This window comes from Verticillium nonalfalfae (assembly GCF_003724135.2).
Source record: "Verticillium nonalfalfae strain VnAa140/NRRL 66861 chromosome Unknown scaffold_22, whole genome shotgun sequence".
NCBI lineage: Eukaryota > Fungi > Ascomycota > Sordariomycetes > Glomerellales > Plectosphaerellaceae > Verticillium > Verticillium nonalfalfae.
In genome coordinates, this window is record NW_021167247.1 from 144,766 (window position 1) to 163,845 (window position 19,080).

The following is a 19,080-nucleotide window of genomic DNA, read 5'->3' on the forward strand; positions in this document are numbered from 1 at the left end:
CCATCTGCCTCATCAAACCGAGAGGAGGCCTGACCACCCCCGAGCCCGACGGCGCCATCCGTTCTCTGCGTACAGTTTCATGACCTGAGCTTCGCCCAAAGTTTGCAAACGCCGCGTGGCATGCAAGCATCTCCAGGTACCCGTACATGTACATGTACACGTACATCACGGCCAATGCAAGGCGCCGAGATCGTCACAACGCCGGATGCTTGACTCAGGTCGAAGAGGGAGAGCTTCGACCCCGCCCTCCTTCGCTCATTCTTCCTCTCCTTCGCCTTCGACCCCTCTTCGCTTGCTATCCGAGTCTTGTTTCACGGCAGCAGTCGGCCGTCGCACAACGTGACAGTTGGGCTCTGCAGGTCATCGCGTTCTTTGTCGAGCATCCACTTGGGCTGTCAGACCTGTCACTTTGTTGGTCGCAAGACCGACTGTCGGACCACCTGTTTGTGACGTGAATCCAACCTCGACCCCACTGTTGACGACTCTGGGGGGGGGGGCAGCAGAAAGACAACCTCGATGCTGAACAGTCACATCACCTGCAGCCATGACACAAACATCAAGTGATGACACGAGACCAGCATGATGCCAAGCGCAGCAATGAGTGATCGCTCAGCAATGAGTGATCCCTCAGCAATGAATGATTGATGGCTCACCAATGACAGATGACGAACGCCATAGCCCACAACAACGGACGGCACTTGGTTATGGCGCAAACGCCAGTATCCAAGCACACCACCAGCTCCCAATGGCCGTGCCCTCATGACAGCCAAACTCCGAGCCCAAGGGGACAAAGAACAGCCACCGATCCAGAGGCTGGGCACACCAAGAAAGGGCCGCCTCGTGCTTCCTCGGCGCCGCTTGGATTTGCCTCAGTAGCGCTAAAAAAAAAAGAAGGGCTTTTGCTCTCCGGAAAAGACTCGGCTGATTAGAAAGGCCTTCCTTCGGCCAAGGCAGGATTGGAATCCTGTCGTGCCTAGGCAGTCAAGCCTACAGATGGATCAATTGGCGGCGATTCGCATGGAGTAGCAGAGAGAGGGAAAAAAAAATCAAAAGTCGGTCGAGTCATCTTTTCAACCCCTCTTCTCCCCCGGATCTCCATTCTTGACTCACCATCGAATCGACACGCACCCATCAATAAAATAACATCACGAAACCCAACCCCTCCGTTGCCCCTCCATTCGGCACCCCTCCTTGAACCCCTCCTTACCCCTTTCTAATCAACCCCCCTCCCCCCCCCCCTTCTCTCTATCGCCCCCCCCTTAACGGCATAGTCACCATGACCGTCACCCACACTAATGGCAACGGACACCATGCCTCGCCGGCCCTGCACAGGGCCGACGAGGTTGAGGATGTAAGTCGACACTCGTGAGTGGAGTGGGCCACGGTCCTGGGACAACGCGCGACTGACACCGACCCAGCTCCTCGATGCCGTCAAGGACCTGATCGTCCCTTACATCAGAGCTGCCGATGATGCTGCGCCGCTCAAAAAGCACGGCCAGGTACCTGTCAACGCGGACGGTCTGTCTGCCAATGTCCTCGTCGACTCGCTCAAGCCGCAGGAACTCGTGTCTCGGCTGAAGCTGTCCTTGCCCGACGGCGAAGGTCTCGGCAAGGACGGCCTCATGTCCTTCCTCCAGAAGATCCTCCAGTACAGCGTCAACACGTGGGACCAGGGCTTCCTGGACAAGCTGTACGCCTGCAACACGCCTGTCGGTGTCGTCGCCGATCTCATCCTGTCCGTTCTCAACACGAACCTTCATGTGTACCAGGTGTCTCCGGCTCTGAGCGTCATTGAGAAGGTCACGGCCCGCCGCTTTGCCAACGTCTTCGGCTTTACCGGCCCCCGCGCCGGCGGCATCTCTTGCCAGGGCGGCAGCGCCTCCAACATGACCTCGGTCGTCGTCGCCCGCAACAGCCTGTACCCCGAGACGAGGACGCACGGCAACGGAGCTCACACATTCATCCTCTTCACGAGCGCGCACGGCCACTACTCTGTCGAGAAGAGCGCGCTGACGTGCGGCCTCGGCGCCTCCAACGTCTGGGCCGTCCCCATCGACTCGCAGGGTCGCATGATCCCCGAGGCGCTGCGCGAGCTCATCATCAAGGCCAGGGACGAGGGCAAGACGCCCCTCTACGTCAACGCGACGGCCGGCACCACGGTCATGGGGTCCTTTGACCCCTTTGTGGCGATTTCCAAGGTCTGCAAGGAGTTCGGCCTCTGGCTGCACGTCGACGGCAGCTGGGGCGGGCCCGTCGTCTTCTCGTCGAAGCAAAAGGGCAAGCTCGCCGGCGTCGAACTCGCGGATTCTCTGACCGTCAACCCCCACAAGATGCTCAACGTGCCCGTCACGTGCTCGTTCCTCCTGACCAACGACCTCGCCGTGTTCCACAAGGCCAACACGCTGCCGGCCGGCTACCTGTTCCACAGCGTCGACGAGTCGGACGACGTGTGGGACCTTGCCGACCTGACGCTGCAGTGCGGGCGCCGCGGCGACAGCCTCAAGCTGGCCCTCGCGTGGATCTACTACGGCGCCGCCGGGTTCGCGAAGCAGATCGACCACGCCTTTGACGTCGCTGCCCACCTGGCGCAGATTGTGCAGGCGCACCCCGACTTCGTGCTCGTGTCCTCGGACCCGCCGCCGTGTCTGCAGGTGTGCTTCTACTACGCACCGGGCGGGCATCTTTCCGACGACGCCAAGGCGAACACGCGCACGACGGCCGGCATGGTGGGCAAGCTGATCCGCAGGGGGTTCATGATTGATTACGCGCCAGGCGAGAAGGGCAGCTTCTTCCGCGTCGTGGTCAACTGCCAGACTCTCAAGGGCACGGCAGACGGCCTCGTCAAGGGGCTAGAGGAGATTGGAAAGGAGGGTCAGTAGAGTATCAGTAGAGTAGACGCAGTGCGTGTATAGATATAGACTACTTGACATGACGAACCAGAGCTCTGTGCATAGTGGACTGTCTCTCGGGTGCACACCTAGATGCTTGATCCTGCCAAAAAGCAAAAAGGCAGCCGCTCACCGATACCCACCGACGTTCACCGACCCCACTCCCGGTCTCGTATCAATCAATTCAGCTGATAAGATAAGGCCGCCAAAACTTCTCTGACCGTCCCAAAAAATTCAAGGCAGGAAGACCCTCTTTCGATCTTTGATCTCCAACACGAGAGCGAAGCATCAGTACTCGACGAAACCCCCCTCGTCCATTGCCCTCACGCAGCCAAGTCGTTCTCACAATGGGCAAGCCTCGCACCAAACGCCAACAGGTCCGTGACGAGCGCAAGGCGAAGCGCAAAGCGGCCCAGGAAGCCGGCGCCGAGGAGACGACGACCCGCGAGACGAAACGCCGCCGCACCTCGGACGACGAGGGCCAGGACGACGACAGGGACCATGCCGAGACCGACGGCCCCCGCGCCGCGAAGCGCGCCCACCGCAACCCCGACGACGACTACGTCAACGACCCCTTCGGCACGGGCGCCGACCAGGGCCGGCCCGAGAGGGAGTTCTTCGGCATGCTCGACGACGAGGAGCAGGAGTACTTCAAGCGCGCCGACGAGATGCTCGAGCTCAACCAGTTCCCGTCCGACGAGGACCGCGACGTGTTCCTGCAGAGCGTGTACCGCGAGGCCGTCGGCAAGGAGCTCAAGCTCGCGAGCTCGCAGTCGCTGTCGAGGCTCATGGAGCGGCTCATCCTGCTGAGCTCGACGCGGCAGAAGAAGCACATCTTTGGCGCCTTTGCCGGCCACTTCCTCAGCCTCGTCCAGCACCGCTTTGCGAGCCACTGCTGCGAGGCGCTGTTCCTGCAGAGCGCGCCCGTCGTGACGCAGGAGCTCGGCGCCACGACGGCCTTTGTCGTCGACACGGCGGGCCAGCAGGCGGGCGACGACGACGCCGCGGCCGCCGCGGAACCGGAAAACACCATGGAGACCCTGTTCCTCATGACGCTGGACGAGTTTGAGGAGCACCTGGGCTATCTCCTGACGGACCGTTTCGCCTCGCACACGCTGCGCGTGCTCCTCGTTGTCCTGTCGGGCAGGTCACTCGAGGACGCGGCGACCAAGACGTTACTGAAGAGCAAGAAGAAGGAACGCATCTCGGTGCACGGCGCGCCCGGCGCTGGCCACGCCGACGAACCGACGAACCAGCTCCGCGCCGTGCCGGCGTCCTTCACCATGGCGACGAAGAAGATCATCGAGGACGCCACGGCGGGCATGGACTTTACGGCGCTCCGCATCCTCGTCAAGCACCCGACCGGCAACCCGCTGCTGCAGCTCCTGCTCGAGCTCGACATTGCGCTGAACCACAAGTCGGACAAGGAGAAGACGGCGGCGTCCGACAAGGCGACGCTCCTGTACCGCCTGCTGCCGGGGGCGCCCATGTCGCTCGCCAACGGCGACGCGCAGGCGGCCGACTTTGTCAACAGCATGGTCTACGACCCCATCGGCTCGCGCATCCTCGAGACGCTGCTGACGCACGGCCCCGGCAAGATCTTCCGCGCGCTGCACCAGAACTTCTTCGCGCCGCGCATGGCCACCTACGTCCGCAACGACATCGCCTCGTACCCGGCCCTGCGCGCCCTCCAGCGCCTCGGCAAGGACGACCTCGTCGCCGCCGTCCACAGCATCCTGCCGGCCGTGCCCGTGCTCGTCGCCAAGGCCCGCTACAACATTCTCAAGACGCTCTTCCAGCGCTGCCAGGTGCGCGAGGCCGGCCCCGAGCTCGCCGCCCTGACGCGCGCCCTGACGGCGGCCCTCGGCAACAACTCGAAGGACGTGGTCCCCAGGCTCTGCTACCTCGGCGCGGCGGCGGGCGACGCGCAAGACGACAAGCCCAGGTTCCAGCAGGAGGTCCAGAACAAGGCCGCCATGGCCTCGCACGGCGCCCAGCTCGCGGCCGTCATGCTCGCGACGCCCGGGTCCGCCGCCAAGGCCTCGCAGGGCTCCCTGTCGTCGCTGACGACGGACCAGCTGTTCGAGCTCGCGACGCGCTCCATGCCGCACGTCGCCGTCCTCACGACGGCCCTCGCCCAGCCCGGCGCGACGCCCGTCTTCCACAAGGCCCTCGTCGGCCGCCTCGCGCCGCGCGCCGCCGAGCTCGCCCTCACCCAGTTCGGCCACAATGCCGTCAACGCCATCATCGCCGTCGGCAGCGTGCCCTTCCACGTCAAGGGCACCATCATGGCGGCGCTGGCGGCGCGCGAGGGCGAGATGCGCGAGTCGTGGATGGGACGCAGCGTCTGGCGCACGTGGAAGGGCGACATGTGGAAGACGCGCCACGCCGACTGGGTGCGGTGGGCCAAGGAGGTCGACGGCGGCAGCGCCGGCGCCGGCGGCGCCGAGGGCGAGGTCAAGCTCAAGCCGTGGGAGAAGATGCGTGAGAAGAACCGCGAAAAGGCGAGGGCCAGGGGCGCCGGCGGTGGTGGTGGTAGTACCGAGGCCACGACGGGGGCCAACTCTGTCGAGGTGGCCGAGGAGGCTGCCTGAGGGGATGCGCGCCGTTCGACTGTAGATGATGTTTGATACCCGAGAATGAACACGTTCAACTTTCATCTGTAGTGCAAGTCTGTTGGCTGATTTCTTCGCTCGGTTGCCTTCTCATGTGTTTCGGGTAGACGACAAGGTTTTTAGTTTGTCTGTTGTCTACCTGGCTATGAGAGTGGGCATCGAAACTACGCGGCCAAGGCAGCGTGTCCCATCATGCCCCAATCTCAACCACACTGAGAACATCACGTCAAGCACCTGTCACTTTTCTCAAGTAAGACTGTTACAAATATCTATGCAGCTGCTGCCCTTCGACTCGAGCTTCACTATAGAAGATTCCCTCCCATTTGAGATGCCTGGTCGCAAACACGTTCAAATGTCAGTGCTATTCAGTGCCCGTATGCAAGAGCTCAACATGGACTGCAATCCCGTACATACAGCCAGCAGGACGAAGCTCTTTCACGCCGGTCCATGACTCCGCATGTCGACCACACCGCTATATTGACTGCGGAGCTTTCCCTCTTCACATGTGCTCTCTTGATGCTTTCTCGAGGCGGGGAACCCGGTGTTGCTCGATCTGGAGCAGCAAAGGCCTTCTTACACGGCCGACCAAAACCCACTACTCTGCTTGAGAGGCGGTTGCACCCTGGTCGGGTCGGCAGGAGAGTGCATTCGACAACAGTCTCGACAAAAGTCTGTGCGCGGGGGGGAGCGGGTTCATCAGCAGGCCGTGCCGGTAGTATCGTAGCGCCAGGTCATGTAGGCAGAGAACTACGAGTTCTTCTTCGCGGTTATGGTGCGCCACCCGAGACGTGCGATCCAACGAGCCACGGCATTCCTCGTCGCCGCGGTTGCCTCGCGGGCTCGAAGTAATGAGTTACTGCCTGAAGGGCGCTTTGCAGCCGTCGAACAGCCTCGGAATGTTAGGCGTCCCTGCCTCCGCTTGTGTGACGAGTTTCCAAGGCCCGCGAGTGGGAGTGTTGAACATAAGACACCAAGTCCATTCATGCCAGGCATCATGCGGAGGTAAGACACACATCGAAGGGGCCAGATCGCAACCGCCAGTGACGCTCCGATGAGTACCAGGGGTGGTAATCATCCTTTGATGCCAATCTTTGCGTGGTCTGGATGGGGGGTAGCCCCCCCATTGCCTGAATAATAACACCGGGGGCCGCATCATTCTGCTATTGAAGGGGGTGCCGGAACCGATTGGTCTTGCGAAATTCCGTCCTTGCAAATCAAAGGGACCGGAGAACTGCTCCGTATACGTGCATGCGGTGTGATCGTGGAGGGAAGACGGTGTGGTAGTTGGCCAAGGTCGGCTGGCAGGGCCCTATCTCGTGCAGCGACACGAAATGACAGAAGAATGAGTGACATGTCATGTCATAGCCTTCGCAGCACGGCTTGAAAGGCAGCGGTAACCTGAACACGGCGGTCAGATCACCTAGGCGATCCGCAGGAGTAAGATGCAGATAGATGAACGATCTGGGGTGGAGAGATTGCCAATGGGGATGTGCTTGCGAGTGTGGTGAGCTCTGTATGCTGCTGTTCGGATCAAGACGCCAACTCCGACGGAAACTGCCCATCACGTCCCTCGTAATCAAGCATCCTGTCCGGAAGTGAGCGTCGAGGGATCATCAGGAAGGCCGACTACAGACAACGCGTCTCCCCCTTGGAGCCCAAGAGTTAAGAGATCCTCATCGATGCTTGCATCGAGACATCTGAGATCTGCGCCGACTTTCCGGGAAGATGTGGTCCGTCCGATGAAGCTTCCAAAGCAAGAGATCGGCGTTCAGGCTGACGTCCATCCTATGTGGATTTGTGACGTTGGCCGCACGTTATTCGGGACAGGGAATCGATTAAATGCCATCAAGAAGCAGCCATGGAGATTTGAGTTGGATAGACTGGCCTGACAGTCTCTTTGCCACACACCATAACACACCATGGGGACTCCACACCCCCCATTACCCGTAGTTTCGCACCATTATGTGAATGGGAACAGTGAGAGGACTAGCAGAGGCCTCTGGCTCCGGTGTGCGTGCGTGGCTTTGCTTGGTAATGCTGCGGATTGGTACTGTAGCACCTCGGAACGTTGACCTCACTGGGCTGAGCGACCAGGAGGCCAGCAAACCTGACCAATCTGTCGCCATCCTTTCGACCCGTCACATCGTCTTGACTGGTCGAGCGGCTGAACGCAAACTGCCCGGTCTCGTTGGAACAGCGACCAACTTTTGGCCATGCTGGGTAGCCTGTGCCTAGGCCGGGTTCAGTTTACCACGCGTGCATGTGTTGTGCACGCATGTGTGCACACACCAACAAACCAACCAAAACACCAGGCTTTGCCCGGGGCTTCTCCTCCGCCCTGGCCAACGACTTGCTTTTTCACGTACTCTGCTTTCAAAGATCGCAGTTCCCCTAGCAGAGTTCTCAGGTTCCCGAGTGCCGTTTCCTCACACGGCTACCCACTGATTTCGTTATGATGGCGTACTTTCATTGTGTGCCGGGCGTGCTAACGCTAATGTGACGTCAAGTCAAGGGAGCTTGGGGCACGACTGTGCGCTCTGGGTTTGTGACGTCTTTGCGCAAGGGAGATAGGAGTGCCCGCCTTGGGGAAACGCAATCCAACGAGGCTTTGCCTGCCAGGTCGTTCGCTCCAATTCATCATCTGCTGGCACTGCGACGCATGGAATTCACAGCAACGTGCATTGTTGTGATACCTCGAGAGAAAAGAGACCCCTCTGCCCTCTGTCCTCTGACCCATGCTGGACCCATGTCGTGCTCCAGTCATTCTAGAGGTTTCTTTTGGACGGCCGATGGGACGGGGGGCGCGGGATCCCTGTGAATCGCAACGATAGCAGCTACTTTACCGATGGATGCTCTCTGCCGACCCCCACCAACCCTGGCTCGCCATCGTGGGCGGCGGGGCCACGCGATTTTCTTTCTTACGGGGTTACGACGACTGCATCTGTTCCTGTTCCTGTTCCGTATTAGGCATTCTCAACGTGGGTAAGATCCTTGGCTTCATTTCATCGCCAAGGGGACCTGTCGCTCACACTCATTTGTGAAGACCATGGGCGGGATCGCTCGAGATGGCGAGTAAAAAGAAAAGCGTGCAGCTGCTCGATTCTCGCAGCGAGCCCAGCCAGCTGAGCCAGCCAGTGCTGCTGTCCCAGTGCAACGTCCCAGGATTGCCTGGCGGAGTTTTGCGCGGCGGCAACTCAGCGGTGATAACACACCCATCAGGCTGCATATCACCGGCGGCTGCCATTGAACCCACAAAATCCATCGGCATGCGGACCAGGAAACAGGCCGAATGGACTTGGGTGTTTTGGGCCCGTATGCCCCTGTGGTCCTGCGCTCCTGTGGTCCTGCGCTCCTGTGCTCCCAGGGCGCTCGAGCGGGGTCTCGTAGTCCCGAACGGGTTGATTGAGTTAGGATCGAGTGACGGGTGGATACTCTGTGATTGGCCTCGCGAGGGGCTCGGTCGCTGAGCAGGGGACGAATGAGGTCGAGCGATGAACGGCGAAAACTGTCCGGCTGGTGGTTGTGTGCTTCCTGGCGGACGCTTGCCCAGGTGGTTGGAACGGACGGCAAGCTTGCCAGGGTGGTGGCGAGACGGCCAGCATGTGCCATGATGTGCCAGACTGGGGGGTCTTCTCTTCGTTATCAGCATTTCTGCCGTACGTTCCCACCTTGTGGTGCCGTTCCCTTGGAAAACGCAGGCGGGGGTGGGTACGTTCCGATGAACGTCAGAATGTCCGACGTGACGTTTGTTGGCCAAGCACGTCTTGGGTGCGTAGAAGGTAGAAACCATGACAATGGAGTCATTGAAAGTTGACGGGCCTAGGCTGAACAGCCAACCGTGCTGGCAGCTACTCTCACACGAGTGCGCAGCCCTCAGAGATGAGGATCAATATGCCGTCCATGTCGAACTGCTGGTGTTCGTGCTGGTGTTCGTGCTGAGGGTCGGGTGAGGGGCCACAGGGACGCTGAGCGTTCGGTCTCGACTTGATAATGACTTGGGCCCTGAGCTTTGATACACCCTCCGGCCACAAGCAAGGTGAAGGTAAAACATGTACGGTACGGTACGTTGCTTCCAGGTCAGGAGACGGCAACGAAGGATCTGGACCCGGTAGTCAAAGTCAAAACATCGAGTTGGTTGCAGTCCCTTTTCACGCCATCTGTGTTCCGGCCAGGTGCAGGTGTCTATCTGTCAAGGCGATGCGTGGGTTGTCGACTGGGTGAAAGTTTACTGAAGACTGGAGACTAGCGAGGGCAACGTGAGATTGAGGAGGGGGGGGGGGTTATCCGAGTCCGAGTGAGGTCTGCCTGGTTCTCTTCCTTCAGACGGCAGGGACTGCCAATGGCGAGCAGCGGGGCAGGAACCGGCATACTGCGCCTGCCCAGGTGGTCCGCAGCTGCCCTGTAGTGGTGTGGTAGTTGCCTTAAGTCCTGTGGATAGGTGAGGTAGGTGCCGCGGTCGGAAGCGGGGAATCATGGAACTGGGTGAAGCTTTCCATCTACCGTTCGGGTTCGGCTGGCGGGCCCATACCACTCCAGTCCAAACTGAGGAGGGCCACAGAAGAAACGGACGGCACGGCGGGGGCGCTCTAGGGCAATGGGGGCAGGGCCTTTCGAACTCTGGAGGGGGAAGGGGGGGGGGGGGGTGCAGGACCCTGAGTACTATGCTCGATAGGGGTCTGGCTCTGTCTTCCCTCACCTTATTACCTTAGCTAGGCACCTTAGCTAGGTACCTACTAAAGGCACCTCCACCTGCTGTGGACCCGATGTGCGCCCACGTCCCTAGCCCACGACCGCACCTGAAAAGCCTGGCCTGGAAAGGTGCTGTGGCGGAGAGGCTGCCCCGGGCAAGACACGCTAGCGAAACATCCCAGTACTTGCTCGGCGCGCTCACCCACCTCACGGGTCTGATCGAGATCGATCGTCCCAAGGAACGTCGATGCACACTGAACTCTACAAGATCGCCCCCCGCCAGCATCGAAAACGTTGGCGAGTTCGACTTTCCCCTTCTGTCTCGCGAACGGCCGTAACCCCGTCGTCTGTATCCCCCTGCAAAAGAGAAAAAGAACCCACTTGCCCTCGCCCTCGCTGTCTCCCCCCATTTATACCAACACAGGGCCCAGACCACGCTACTTTACCTGCGCGGCTGCTCTCCTCAACCTTCTTCTTCTGCCACTTCCGCCACCTCACCACACCACCACCATTCTGGGTACCAGCCCACGATCAACAAACGAAACACAAACAAAGTATCTTAGTTAATTCGCAGAGTGCTCAATACAGCACAATCAACAAATTATAATCCCGCCGAGCTGCCCACACGGACCATCCTCGGCGTGCCATTGCTGTTCCGAGCCATACTCGATCCGACGAGATCGATTGCTCTTACAAGAAAAGCCATAGACCCCAGCAGTCTGCGCATCACGTCACAGACTACCGCGCACGATGCCTAAGCGCTCTCTCGACGCTAGCAGCACACCTGCCACGATGCCTCCTCCCGAGAAGTCTTCACAGCGAAAGGTACAGAAGCCCTCCCATGTCTGATGTTCCGTCATCTCTCCCCACCTGCTTGCCGCGCTCCACCCAATGCCACCGTCATCTTGGCCATTTCCAATCAGCCACTGACACCACAGTAGACGGAGCGATCCCACGAAGAGAACCAGGAGCGTGCCTACATCGCTGCCTCGAGGCGAGCCGATCGCAGTCTCGAAGCGAGAGTCAAGTCGGCACAGATGGCCAGCGAGATCCACAAGAAGCGAACCGGCAAAGGCTTCAAGATCACGGAGCGCATCGTCCAAGCCGAAGAGATGTACGAGGAGGAGGAAGACGACATGCCCCGGTCCTACCGCATGCTCGCCGCGCACTTGCAAACCGGTTCGTCCGAGATGAACTACCGCGTCAACGCCTTTCTGGCCAACCGCGTTGCCATGGCCAGCATGGTGGCCGGACTCCGAAACGAAGACTGGCTGCAGAACCCCATCAACAAAATGTTCGCCGAGTCTTTCCCTGACGTGGGCAAGCAGGCGCAGGCCATGAACCACAGGCTCTCAAACCCCAACGACTCTGCCTACTATGGCCCCCTCGCTGGGCAGAGCGCCCAGCAGCCTCTGAGCCCCATGAGCCCCGCTGCCAGCATATCGCCCAACTTTGGTGCTGTCGATTACCACGCGCCCAGCCCGTACCATGCGCCCACGCCGTCGCCCATGTCACCTCGTGACCTCAAGCACGAACAGGTTCGCTCTCCTGTCATGTCGCCAGGAGCCGCTGACCACATGTCTCCCGCACAATCGCACATGAACCCTTACGTGCAGCAAATGGGTCCCACTGATCCACTGCTGTATGACGACTCGATCTTCACCTCTGAGCTTCCGCTTGACGCCAAGATGCTGGCTGGCCCGAGCTTGGATATGAGCGACCCCTTGGCTCACCTGTTCATGGCTGGAGACTCCGCTGCATCCTTCTATCCCGAGGACCCGGTCTTCACGAAGCCGGAGCAGCGGACACAGGCCGCCAAGCCCATGATGTCTACGCAGGAGTACTACGGGGCGACGCCGCAGAACCCTGGCTACCCAAGCTTTGACACGCAGCGGAGCACTGTCGGTACGCCGAGCGCTGGACTCGGAGACGACTGGAACGCCTTCATGGACTGGGACAACTGCGACGAGGCCATCCCTGAGTACCGATCATAGCCTCTGGCGGGACTGGAGCACATTGGATTCTGAGGAGCAAGCGTTTGATTTTATGACGAGCATGATGTACGACCAGGGATATACCCCACACACTTATTAGAGTCTGGTTGCATGGATGGTCGGATTTGGTGCAGGGCCACGACGGGCACACCTAGGGCGCTCTCGGGCGTCTATCTTGGGATTGGGATTTTATTGTTCAGGGTTGACGACACGACAACGTCCCTCCTCCGCTGTCTGGATATTATTCCACCTCGTCACGATATTTTTGATACCCGAAGAGGAGGGAATTTCTTTTCATTTCTACACGGCCAGGAGATGAGGTCGAGAAGGAACACACGAAAGGGACGTGCTATGCGAGGGATCAAGACGAATCATGCCAACGCAATATGGCTCACAATATTTCGGGAGCCGCTTTGGCACGCCTATCCATCGAGGAGAGTGAGGAAGAGAAACCCTGTCGAGATGGGACCAAAAAAAAAAGTCATAAAAACATTGAAGCATGCCTCCCAAAAGTGATGTCGGTGCTTTATCCTCAAGGTGATGCGACGCTGAATATTATTCATCTCAGCATTTCGGCAGTCATCAAGTCGTTGCCAGTCCAGGTGATCTATCTGAAGCCTGGTCTTCCTTCACGACCCTCGAACCACTCACTTGACGTGTCGCCGTAGCCTGCATATGCAGCCTTCAGCTGTGGCTGACCCATGCGAAGGGCACCAGGTAAGCGCCCGGCAAACTCGCCATCTACCGCACCGTCAAACGTAGCGAGGCCATCGCATCGCTCTCACGGCTCCCGTCCGCGGCCGCCGTCATCGTCATTCATCTAGAGCAAAGCCTCCCCCTCCCCCCTTCCGAGAAGCGGCACCCCCCTCACCGAGGAAATGGCAGAGTTCGCCCTCGCGACGAGCATCCTCAGCACCATCGCCTTTGCGCTGCAGCTCTGGACCGACTCGGCCGAGATTCGGAAGAGCGGCTCGAGCATCTCCACGGCCGACTGTACGCGGCAGGCCGAAAGCCTCAAAACCCACTGCGACAGAGTCAAATCGCTGCAGGACGCGGAAGCCGAGCTCGACGAAGCGGTACGCCCCCTCCCCCTCCCCCGTGCGACGCAGACACTTGTCACGTGCCCCAGTCCGCACCTGTCGTGACTGACCGGTATTGCGCCAAGGCCAGGATCAGGACCATCGCGGCCGAGATTCATGAGTTTGGAGACGAGCTCGCGACGCGGCTCGCCAGGTGTGCGCTTCAGCCGGGCGCAGGAGGCTGGAGGCGGTACCGAGATGTCATTGCCGTGCTCTGGCGCGGGATGCGCATGGACGCCGATGCGCAGATGCGACGGCTCGTCGCGCTGCGGAATGAGCTTCAGTCGGAGCTCCTCGTGTCGATGCTGCGCAAGGTCAGCGTCGAGGACCTGCAGAGCAAGGCGGCCTTTCGGAGCCTCGACGACGATGTCAAGGCGCTCACCCTGGGTCAACTGCAGGGCCTCGAGGCTGTCCTGACGAAGGTGGATTCCCTCGCCCTTGCGGAGGAGCAGAGACATCAGGAAATCATGGCCGAGCTTCGCAGGTGGGATCCGCTCAGCTCCCACGCCCGTCCCGCTGTTCGTCAGGACGACGACCTCGTCTGGAAGAAGGATATGCTCACGGAGCTGAAGAACAGGTTGTGGTACGGCTCGATACCGCGGCGCCACGATGCCATTGCCACGGCGCATGAGAAGACGTTTGAGTGGATCTTCACCGGGCAGAAGAAGACTCACCAGTCAAACACTACGCTCATGGAGTGGATGGCCGGGGGCAGCGGTCCGTACTGGGTCAGCGGGCGTGCCGGCACGGGCAAGAGTTCGCTCATGCGCTTCCTCAACGATGATGAGCGAACGAGAGAGGCATTTCAGACGTGGGCGGGCGATCGCCCTCTCGGCCTCGCGTCTTTCTACTTTTGGAATTCCGAAGCTGCCGGCGACGGTCGCCTGAAGTCGCTGATAGGCCTCTATCGTGCGATCTTGTTCACCCTCATCGAACAACACCCCAGTCTTGCCGACGTGTTCTTCCCTGATCATTTGGTCAAGGGAAGGCGATGGGACGCGGATTTTCCGACCTTTATTGACATGGCGCAGGGGTTCGAGAGATTCTCGACGGCGAGCGAACTGCCTGTCGCCGTGGGGCTCATCATCGATGGGTTGGATGAGTATGAGGCACCACACAGCAAGCAAGTCGAGGCCGCTGCCATGCTGCGCCGGGCCAGCGAATCGCCGAGCATTAAAGTCATCGTCTCCAGCAGACCAGAAGCTGCCTTTGAGACGGCTTTCAGGGATTCTATAAAGCTCCGTTTGCACGAACTCACCGAGGAAGATCGCCGAACCTACGTACACGACAAGCTCACGGCCGTACCACGACTCCACAACATAACGACCAAGGAGCAGCAGCGGGAGCTGATAGATCTTGTTGTAGAGAGATCTGAAGGCATATTCCTCTGGGTGAATCTCACCGTGGCAACCCTGGTGGAGGAGATTGAGTTGGCGATGGATATCTCGCGGCTGCTGAGGGTGACCAGCGACATTCCTGGAGGCAACAAGGAGCTTGGCGCTATCTTTGATCACATGTTGCGAAACAGAATTCCGGACAAACACAGGAACCTCGGCCTCCAACTTATTCAGACCCTGAAGTATGGGTACACTCTACCTTCGAAGCTCATTCCGTGGGTGGAAGGGGATAGGATCAGACACCCCATCACCGCAATCTTGTGCTCCTTTTTCGAGGATGACTTGCAAACGACACTCCAAATTCCCGTGAAGCCACTTACAGTAGCCCAAGCTGCTTCCAGAACGGAGATGGCTATTAACATGGTCCGACAATCCTGTGCTGGCTTGCTGGAATTCAGGGACTTTGAAGGCGATTCCTTGCCAGGGGACCAGCCATCTGTCAAGGCCATGGAGCTTCATTATTTGCACAAAGACGTCTCCATATATCTCGAGACAGCAGATACGGCCAAAGTCTTTGAAGACTCGCTCCAGAGTACCCATGGAGACATCCAGACGAACTTGCTGAAGTGTATAGTCAGCTTCATCAGGACCATCTCCGCGGAGGATCCAGCAATCGTCTCTTGGGCAGAATCCTGGATGCTCAACTCGGCATTCTGGCAACTCGTCGAGTACTCCATGCGGCTGGCTCGGGACACCGAAGAGAGGAACCCTGATCAGACCGAATCTCTCTTGGATGCCATGGACCAAGCAGTAAACCAACACTGGCAGCCAGACGGGTTCCTTGTCCCTCTGTCAGTCATGGACTCTGCGTACTGGACTAATCACTTCCCGGTTGACCGCCACTACACTGGAATGAGAGTCAATGAGACGGATGTCCAGGTCTTAACTTTTCTTTCGTTTACTGTCCAACAAGACCTGTTCTTCTACCTGCAATCCAAGCTGCGACGCCTGGGGCCAACAGTGTTGCAGGTGCCTGGGAGGCCACTACTGCACATTGCCTGCGGCACCGATCCAACCTGGTGGCTCTTGCGAGGCAGACGCCCCGCCAGGGTAGTCAAATTCCTTCTCGACCACGGGGCTGACCCTCACGAGGTCTTTGATGGCCAGACGGCCTGGCAGGTTGCGCTCGATGTGACGCGGCGCTCCGCCACGACTTCATTCCTCGAGCGCAAAGAGATCGGAGAGGTTCTTCTTGCACTGGTCAACGCGGGTGCTGATATCCATGCCGTCATCCACTGGACGAAGAGGCGCAAGATCAGCAAGCGAAACTGGGTCACGGACAATTTCTCTCGGCCCGCAACCCAGCAGATCAGGCTCACGTTCATGGATGCTGAACTTATGGAGCCAGGTCGATATTGCGAGAGGACTATCGGCGGGACACTATCTGCGACTGAGGAGCAGATATTGAAGGAGCTCGGAAGGAAGATTCTGGCGGTGATGGCGGAGAAGCGTACATGGAACATGGCTCTGAGACACAACATCAGGGACACCAAGGCGCGGGTGACTCACGGGGTCCAGAAGCGAGTAATGGCATTGGGCGCGGCATTCTTCAAATGATTCTATATTGCATGCATGCGAGTTCTATTCCGCTTCAACATTGATACTTGTTGCCAGTTGTCCAGCAAATCGCACCCTCCTTTCAGCCGGCAGCGCAATTCGAGTGCAGTATCTTTACAGCGCCTTGATGAGTAGCAACAATGTTCTGTCAAGTCTCAAGAGAGTTTGGTTTTGGCGTATCTGAGGGATGGATGTACGATATCGACACTGGACACACTCTTCAAGAGCTTCCTCTACAAACCGTATTCTCTCTGACATGACGTACATCAGAAAGGCATCACCCTTTCCACAGCATCTCTTTCTTGTCCCATATGAATCAACTCAAGAAAACGTCTCTTATGGAGAAAATATTTTGTGATTCCATGTTGTATTACGTTCGGCAGCCGAACCTGTCCCCATCGAAACCCTGTAATAAACTTGACTACCACAAGCTCACGTGGAGCAATGTGCTCAACGAAATGCTCTGGATCAACCCACAGGACCACACGCTAAGCCCAAGGAGGACCTACGTGGTGCCGAAACCTCGCATCTCAGCCGCAGCTGAAAACACCTTCGATTGGATGCAAGAGTTTTGTACATAATGCACGTGAAACCCCTATGGTCCTGTCTCTCTGAACTGCGCATCAAGATTCCTTTGCCTACTGACTGAAGCTGGACGTTCTTTGTTCCTCATTCTGATCTACTCTAACGCGCGCACCTCCGCCCGCTTGCGGTCCGCTCCCGCGCGCCGCCATGGGGTCGTGTTTTAGCAAGGAGGCTAACGAGAGCCGGAACGACGGCGCAGATCTCGATCGCCCAGCTCGGCTTCCCCAGGAAAAGGTTGTTCCTGTCCAACCAACGACCGGCGGTGGCGACGATGAACAGCCTCAGGTTACAGCCGATGCTGCGGCGCAAGCGCTCGCCATGGCACGCGAGGACCCCAACGCGACAGCGGCTGCTACGGCACCGCTGGAGCTCGTCTTTTGCCGGTTCGAGTCTGGCCGCATTGTGAGGAAGAAGCGATTCCTATCACAGACCTTCATCGCCGTCTCGCACGTTTGGGGCCCCGATGCCGACTGGGCCAAGGTGGACGGCGTCGATGAGGAGATCATCGTATCGCCAGAGAAGGCCCTCTTCATGCAGACGCAGCTCCCAGGTCTGATGGGCGACGCCTGGTTCTGGATGGACGTGCTCTGTGTGGACCAGCGCGATGCCGATGCCCGTGTCGCCGTCACGCAGCACATCCCGGCGGTGTTCCGCGCGGCGCAGAAGAGTCTCGTCGTGCGGGAGAGCGCGAGCTTCCGCGCGTGCTGCGCCCAGGCGGCCGGGCCCTCTCATGCGTTCCTGGGCAAGACCAGATACGGCAGACGACCAGACGACCAATCGTCGGATATTGACTTTACCGACGAGGAGATGGACGGCCGAGGGAAGCTGCGTGCGCACATCGAGCAGAGCCACAAGGGAGAGTACATGGATGACGGCGTCCTCTCGCGACTCTGGCCGCTCCAGGAAGTCATCTTGTCCGACACGGTCCAGTTCGCCAAGTGCGAGCCTGTGCCCGGCGACGACTTTAAGGGCCACAGCCCCTCGCGTCCCGCGCCGTCCATGGACAAGGCCCTCACTCTCGTCGGCAGCCTCGGCATCCTGGCGCAGACGTGGGACACGTACGCGCTCGACGACGACACCCCCATGTGGCACCGGCTCGGCACGGGCAAGTGGTCCTTCTTCGACGCCTACTTCGGCCTCGGCTAGGCGACGCGCGCCAGCAGCGGCAAGGTCTCGCCGGCGGTGCCGCGCGCGCGCGATCTCGGGCTGCACCTCGTCAGCACGCGCCAGACGTCCAAGGGCCGCGACTTCATCCTCGCCATCATGCCGCAGTACCAGTTCTACAAGGTGCCGACGACGGCGCGCAAGATGACCTTTTCGGAACTCTTCCTCGACTGCTGCCGCCAGCTGCGCAGCCACGACGCCGGCATCGCGCCGTTCCTCATGGACTCGGAGAGCCCGCTCGACGGCGACGTCGGCACCCTGCGCTGCGGCGTGCCCGAGCCCGTCTGCCTCGGCGACCTCGCCAAGCTCTTCAACGGACCCGTGCAGCGCGCGCCGGAGCGCAGCGTCGTCGAGCTCCTGACCTTGCAGCCGCAGCCGGCGCCGACGTCGGTGGCGAAGCGGCAGGCGCTCGAGCTCCTGAGGCGCGTGCCGGACGCGACGCCGGAGGATGCCGTCACGGCCCTCGCCGTAAGCATGACGCACATGATTGTCATTTCCATCTTTGCGAGCAAGACGCTGTGGCTGATGTCGCAGGCCGAGCTGATGCATGAGATTGCGCGACTGCAGGCGCAGGAGGACAGGGAGGATTCGGACTCGGAGGACGGCCACGATGGGGGCGTCAGCGAGACGTTGCAGAGGCGGCTCGTGTTGGAGGCGCTGCTGCGGACGCTCGGCTGGATCGACTGGAACGAAGGGTCGCGGGCCAACGCAGAGGCCATGACGGACCGGTCGGCCATCATCTTCAGGCTGAAGGATGCGCCGTGGGAGATGTCGGCCATGCTCGTGGCCATGGTGAGCTGCGGCATGCCGCTGAGCGCGTACGAATGGGCGAAGGAGCACCTCGCCGTGGTGCATGTGAATGTGTTCCAGAGATCCTTCATGGCGCTGGCGCCGCAAAAGGTGATGAAGCCCGACACCATGTTCTTCATGAGGCAGGTGGACGACTATGCCATGGGACGTGATGGGGCGATGCCGAGGTTCACGTTGATGGCGATGGATACCGACAGTGACATTTACATGAACCAGTGCATGTTCCCTCCGGATCTCGCCATGTCAAATGGATGAGGGGTGGCTGAGGGGGTGGTGAAATCTTTTCTACGCAGCGAACTGCC

The 19,080-nt window shown here is 59.5% G+C and overlaps 6 protein-coding genes across 6 annotated transcripts; all 6 read left to right on the plus strand.

Annotated features, from left to right (window-relative positions):
* Nucleotides 1–1,276: 1,276 nt before the first annotated feature.
* Nucleotides 1,277–2,879, plus strand: DTXS4 (L-aspartate decarboxylase dtxS4; the record flags this gene model as incomplete). Its single annotated transcript, XM_028638151.1, has 2 exons — nt 1,277–1,351; nt 1,419–2,879. The coding sequence occupies 2 exons, from the start codon at nt 1,277–1,279 to the stop codon at nt 2,877–2,879; spliced, it is 1,536 nt and encodes a 511-aa protein (XP_028497038.1).
* A 356-nt stretch (nt 2,880–3,235) lies between these two features.
* NOP9 (Nucleolar protein 9) lies at nt 3,236–5,482 on the plus strand (the record flags this gene model as incomplete). The annotated part of the gene is made up of 1 exon (XM_028638152.1): nt 3,236–5,482. The coding sequence occupies one exon, from the start codon at nt 3,236–3,238 to the stop codon at nt 5,480–5,482; it is 2,247 nt and encodes a 748-aa protein (XP_028497039.1).
* A 5,460-nt stretch (nt 5,483–10,942) lies between these two features.
* On the plus strand, nt 10,943–12,186 carry D7B24_003971 (uncharacterized protein; the record flags this gene model as incomplete). Its single annotated transcript, XM_028638153.1, has 2 exons — nt 10,943–11,017; nt 11,134–12,186. The coding sequence occupies 2 exons, from the start codon at nt 10,943–10,945 to the stop codon at nt 12,184–12,186; spliced, it is 1,128 nt and encodes a 375-aa protein (XP_028497040.1).
* An 878-nt stretch (nt 12,187–13,064) lies between these two features.
* D7B24_003972 (uncharacterized protein) lies at nt 13,065–16,219 on the plus strand (the record flags this gene model as incomplete). The annotated part of the gene is made up of 2 exons (XM_028638154.1): nt 13,065–13,262; nt 13,352–16,219. 2 exons carry the CDS (start codon nt 13,065–13,067, stop codon nt 16,217–16,219), a joined length of 3,066 nt encoding a protein of 1,021 aa, XP_028497041.1.
* A 732-nt stretch (nt 16,220–16,951) lies between these two features.
* On the plus strand, nt 16,952–17,950 carry D7B24_003973 (uncharacterized protein; the record flags this gene model as incomplete). The annotated part of the gene is made up of 1 exon (XM_028638155.1): nt 16,952–17,950. The coding sequence occupies one exon, from the start codon at nt 16,952–16,954 to the stop codon at nt 17,948–17,950; it is 999 nt and encodes a 332-aa protein (XP_028497042.1).
* A 117-nt stretch (nt 17,951–18,067) lies between these two features.
* On the plus strand, nt 18,068–19,033 carry D7B24_003974 (uncharacterized protein; the record flags this gene model as incomplete). Its single annotated transcript, XM_028638156.1, has 1 exon — nt 18,068–19,033. The coding sequence occupies one exon, from the start codon at nt 18,068–18,070 to the stop codon at nt 19,031–19,033; it is 966 nt and encodes a 321-aa protein (XP_028497043.1).
* Between the last annotated feature and the right edge of the window lie 47 nt (nt 19,034–19,080).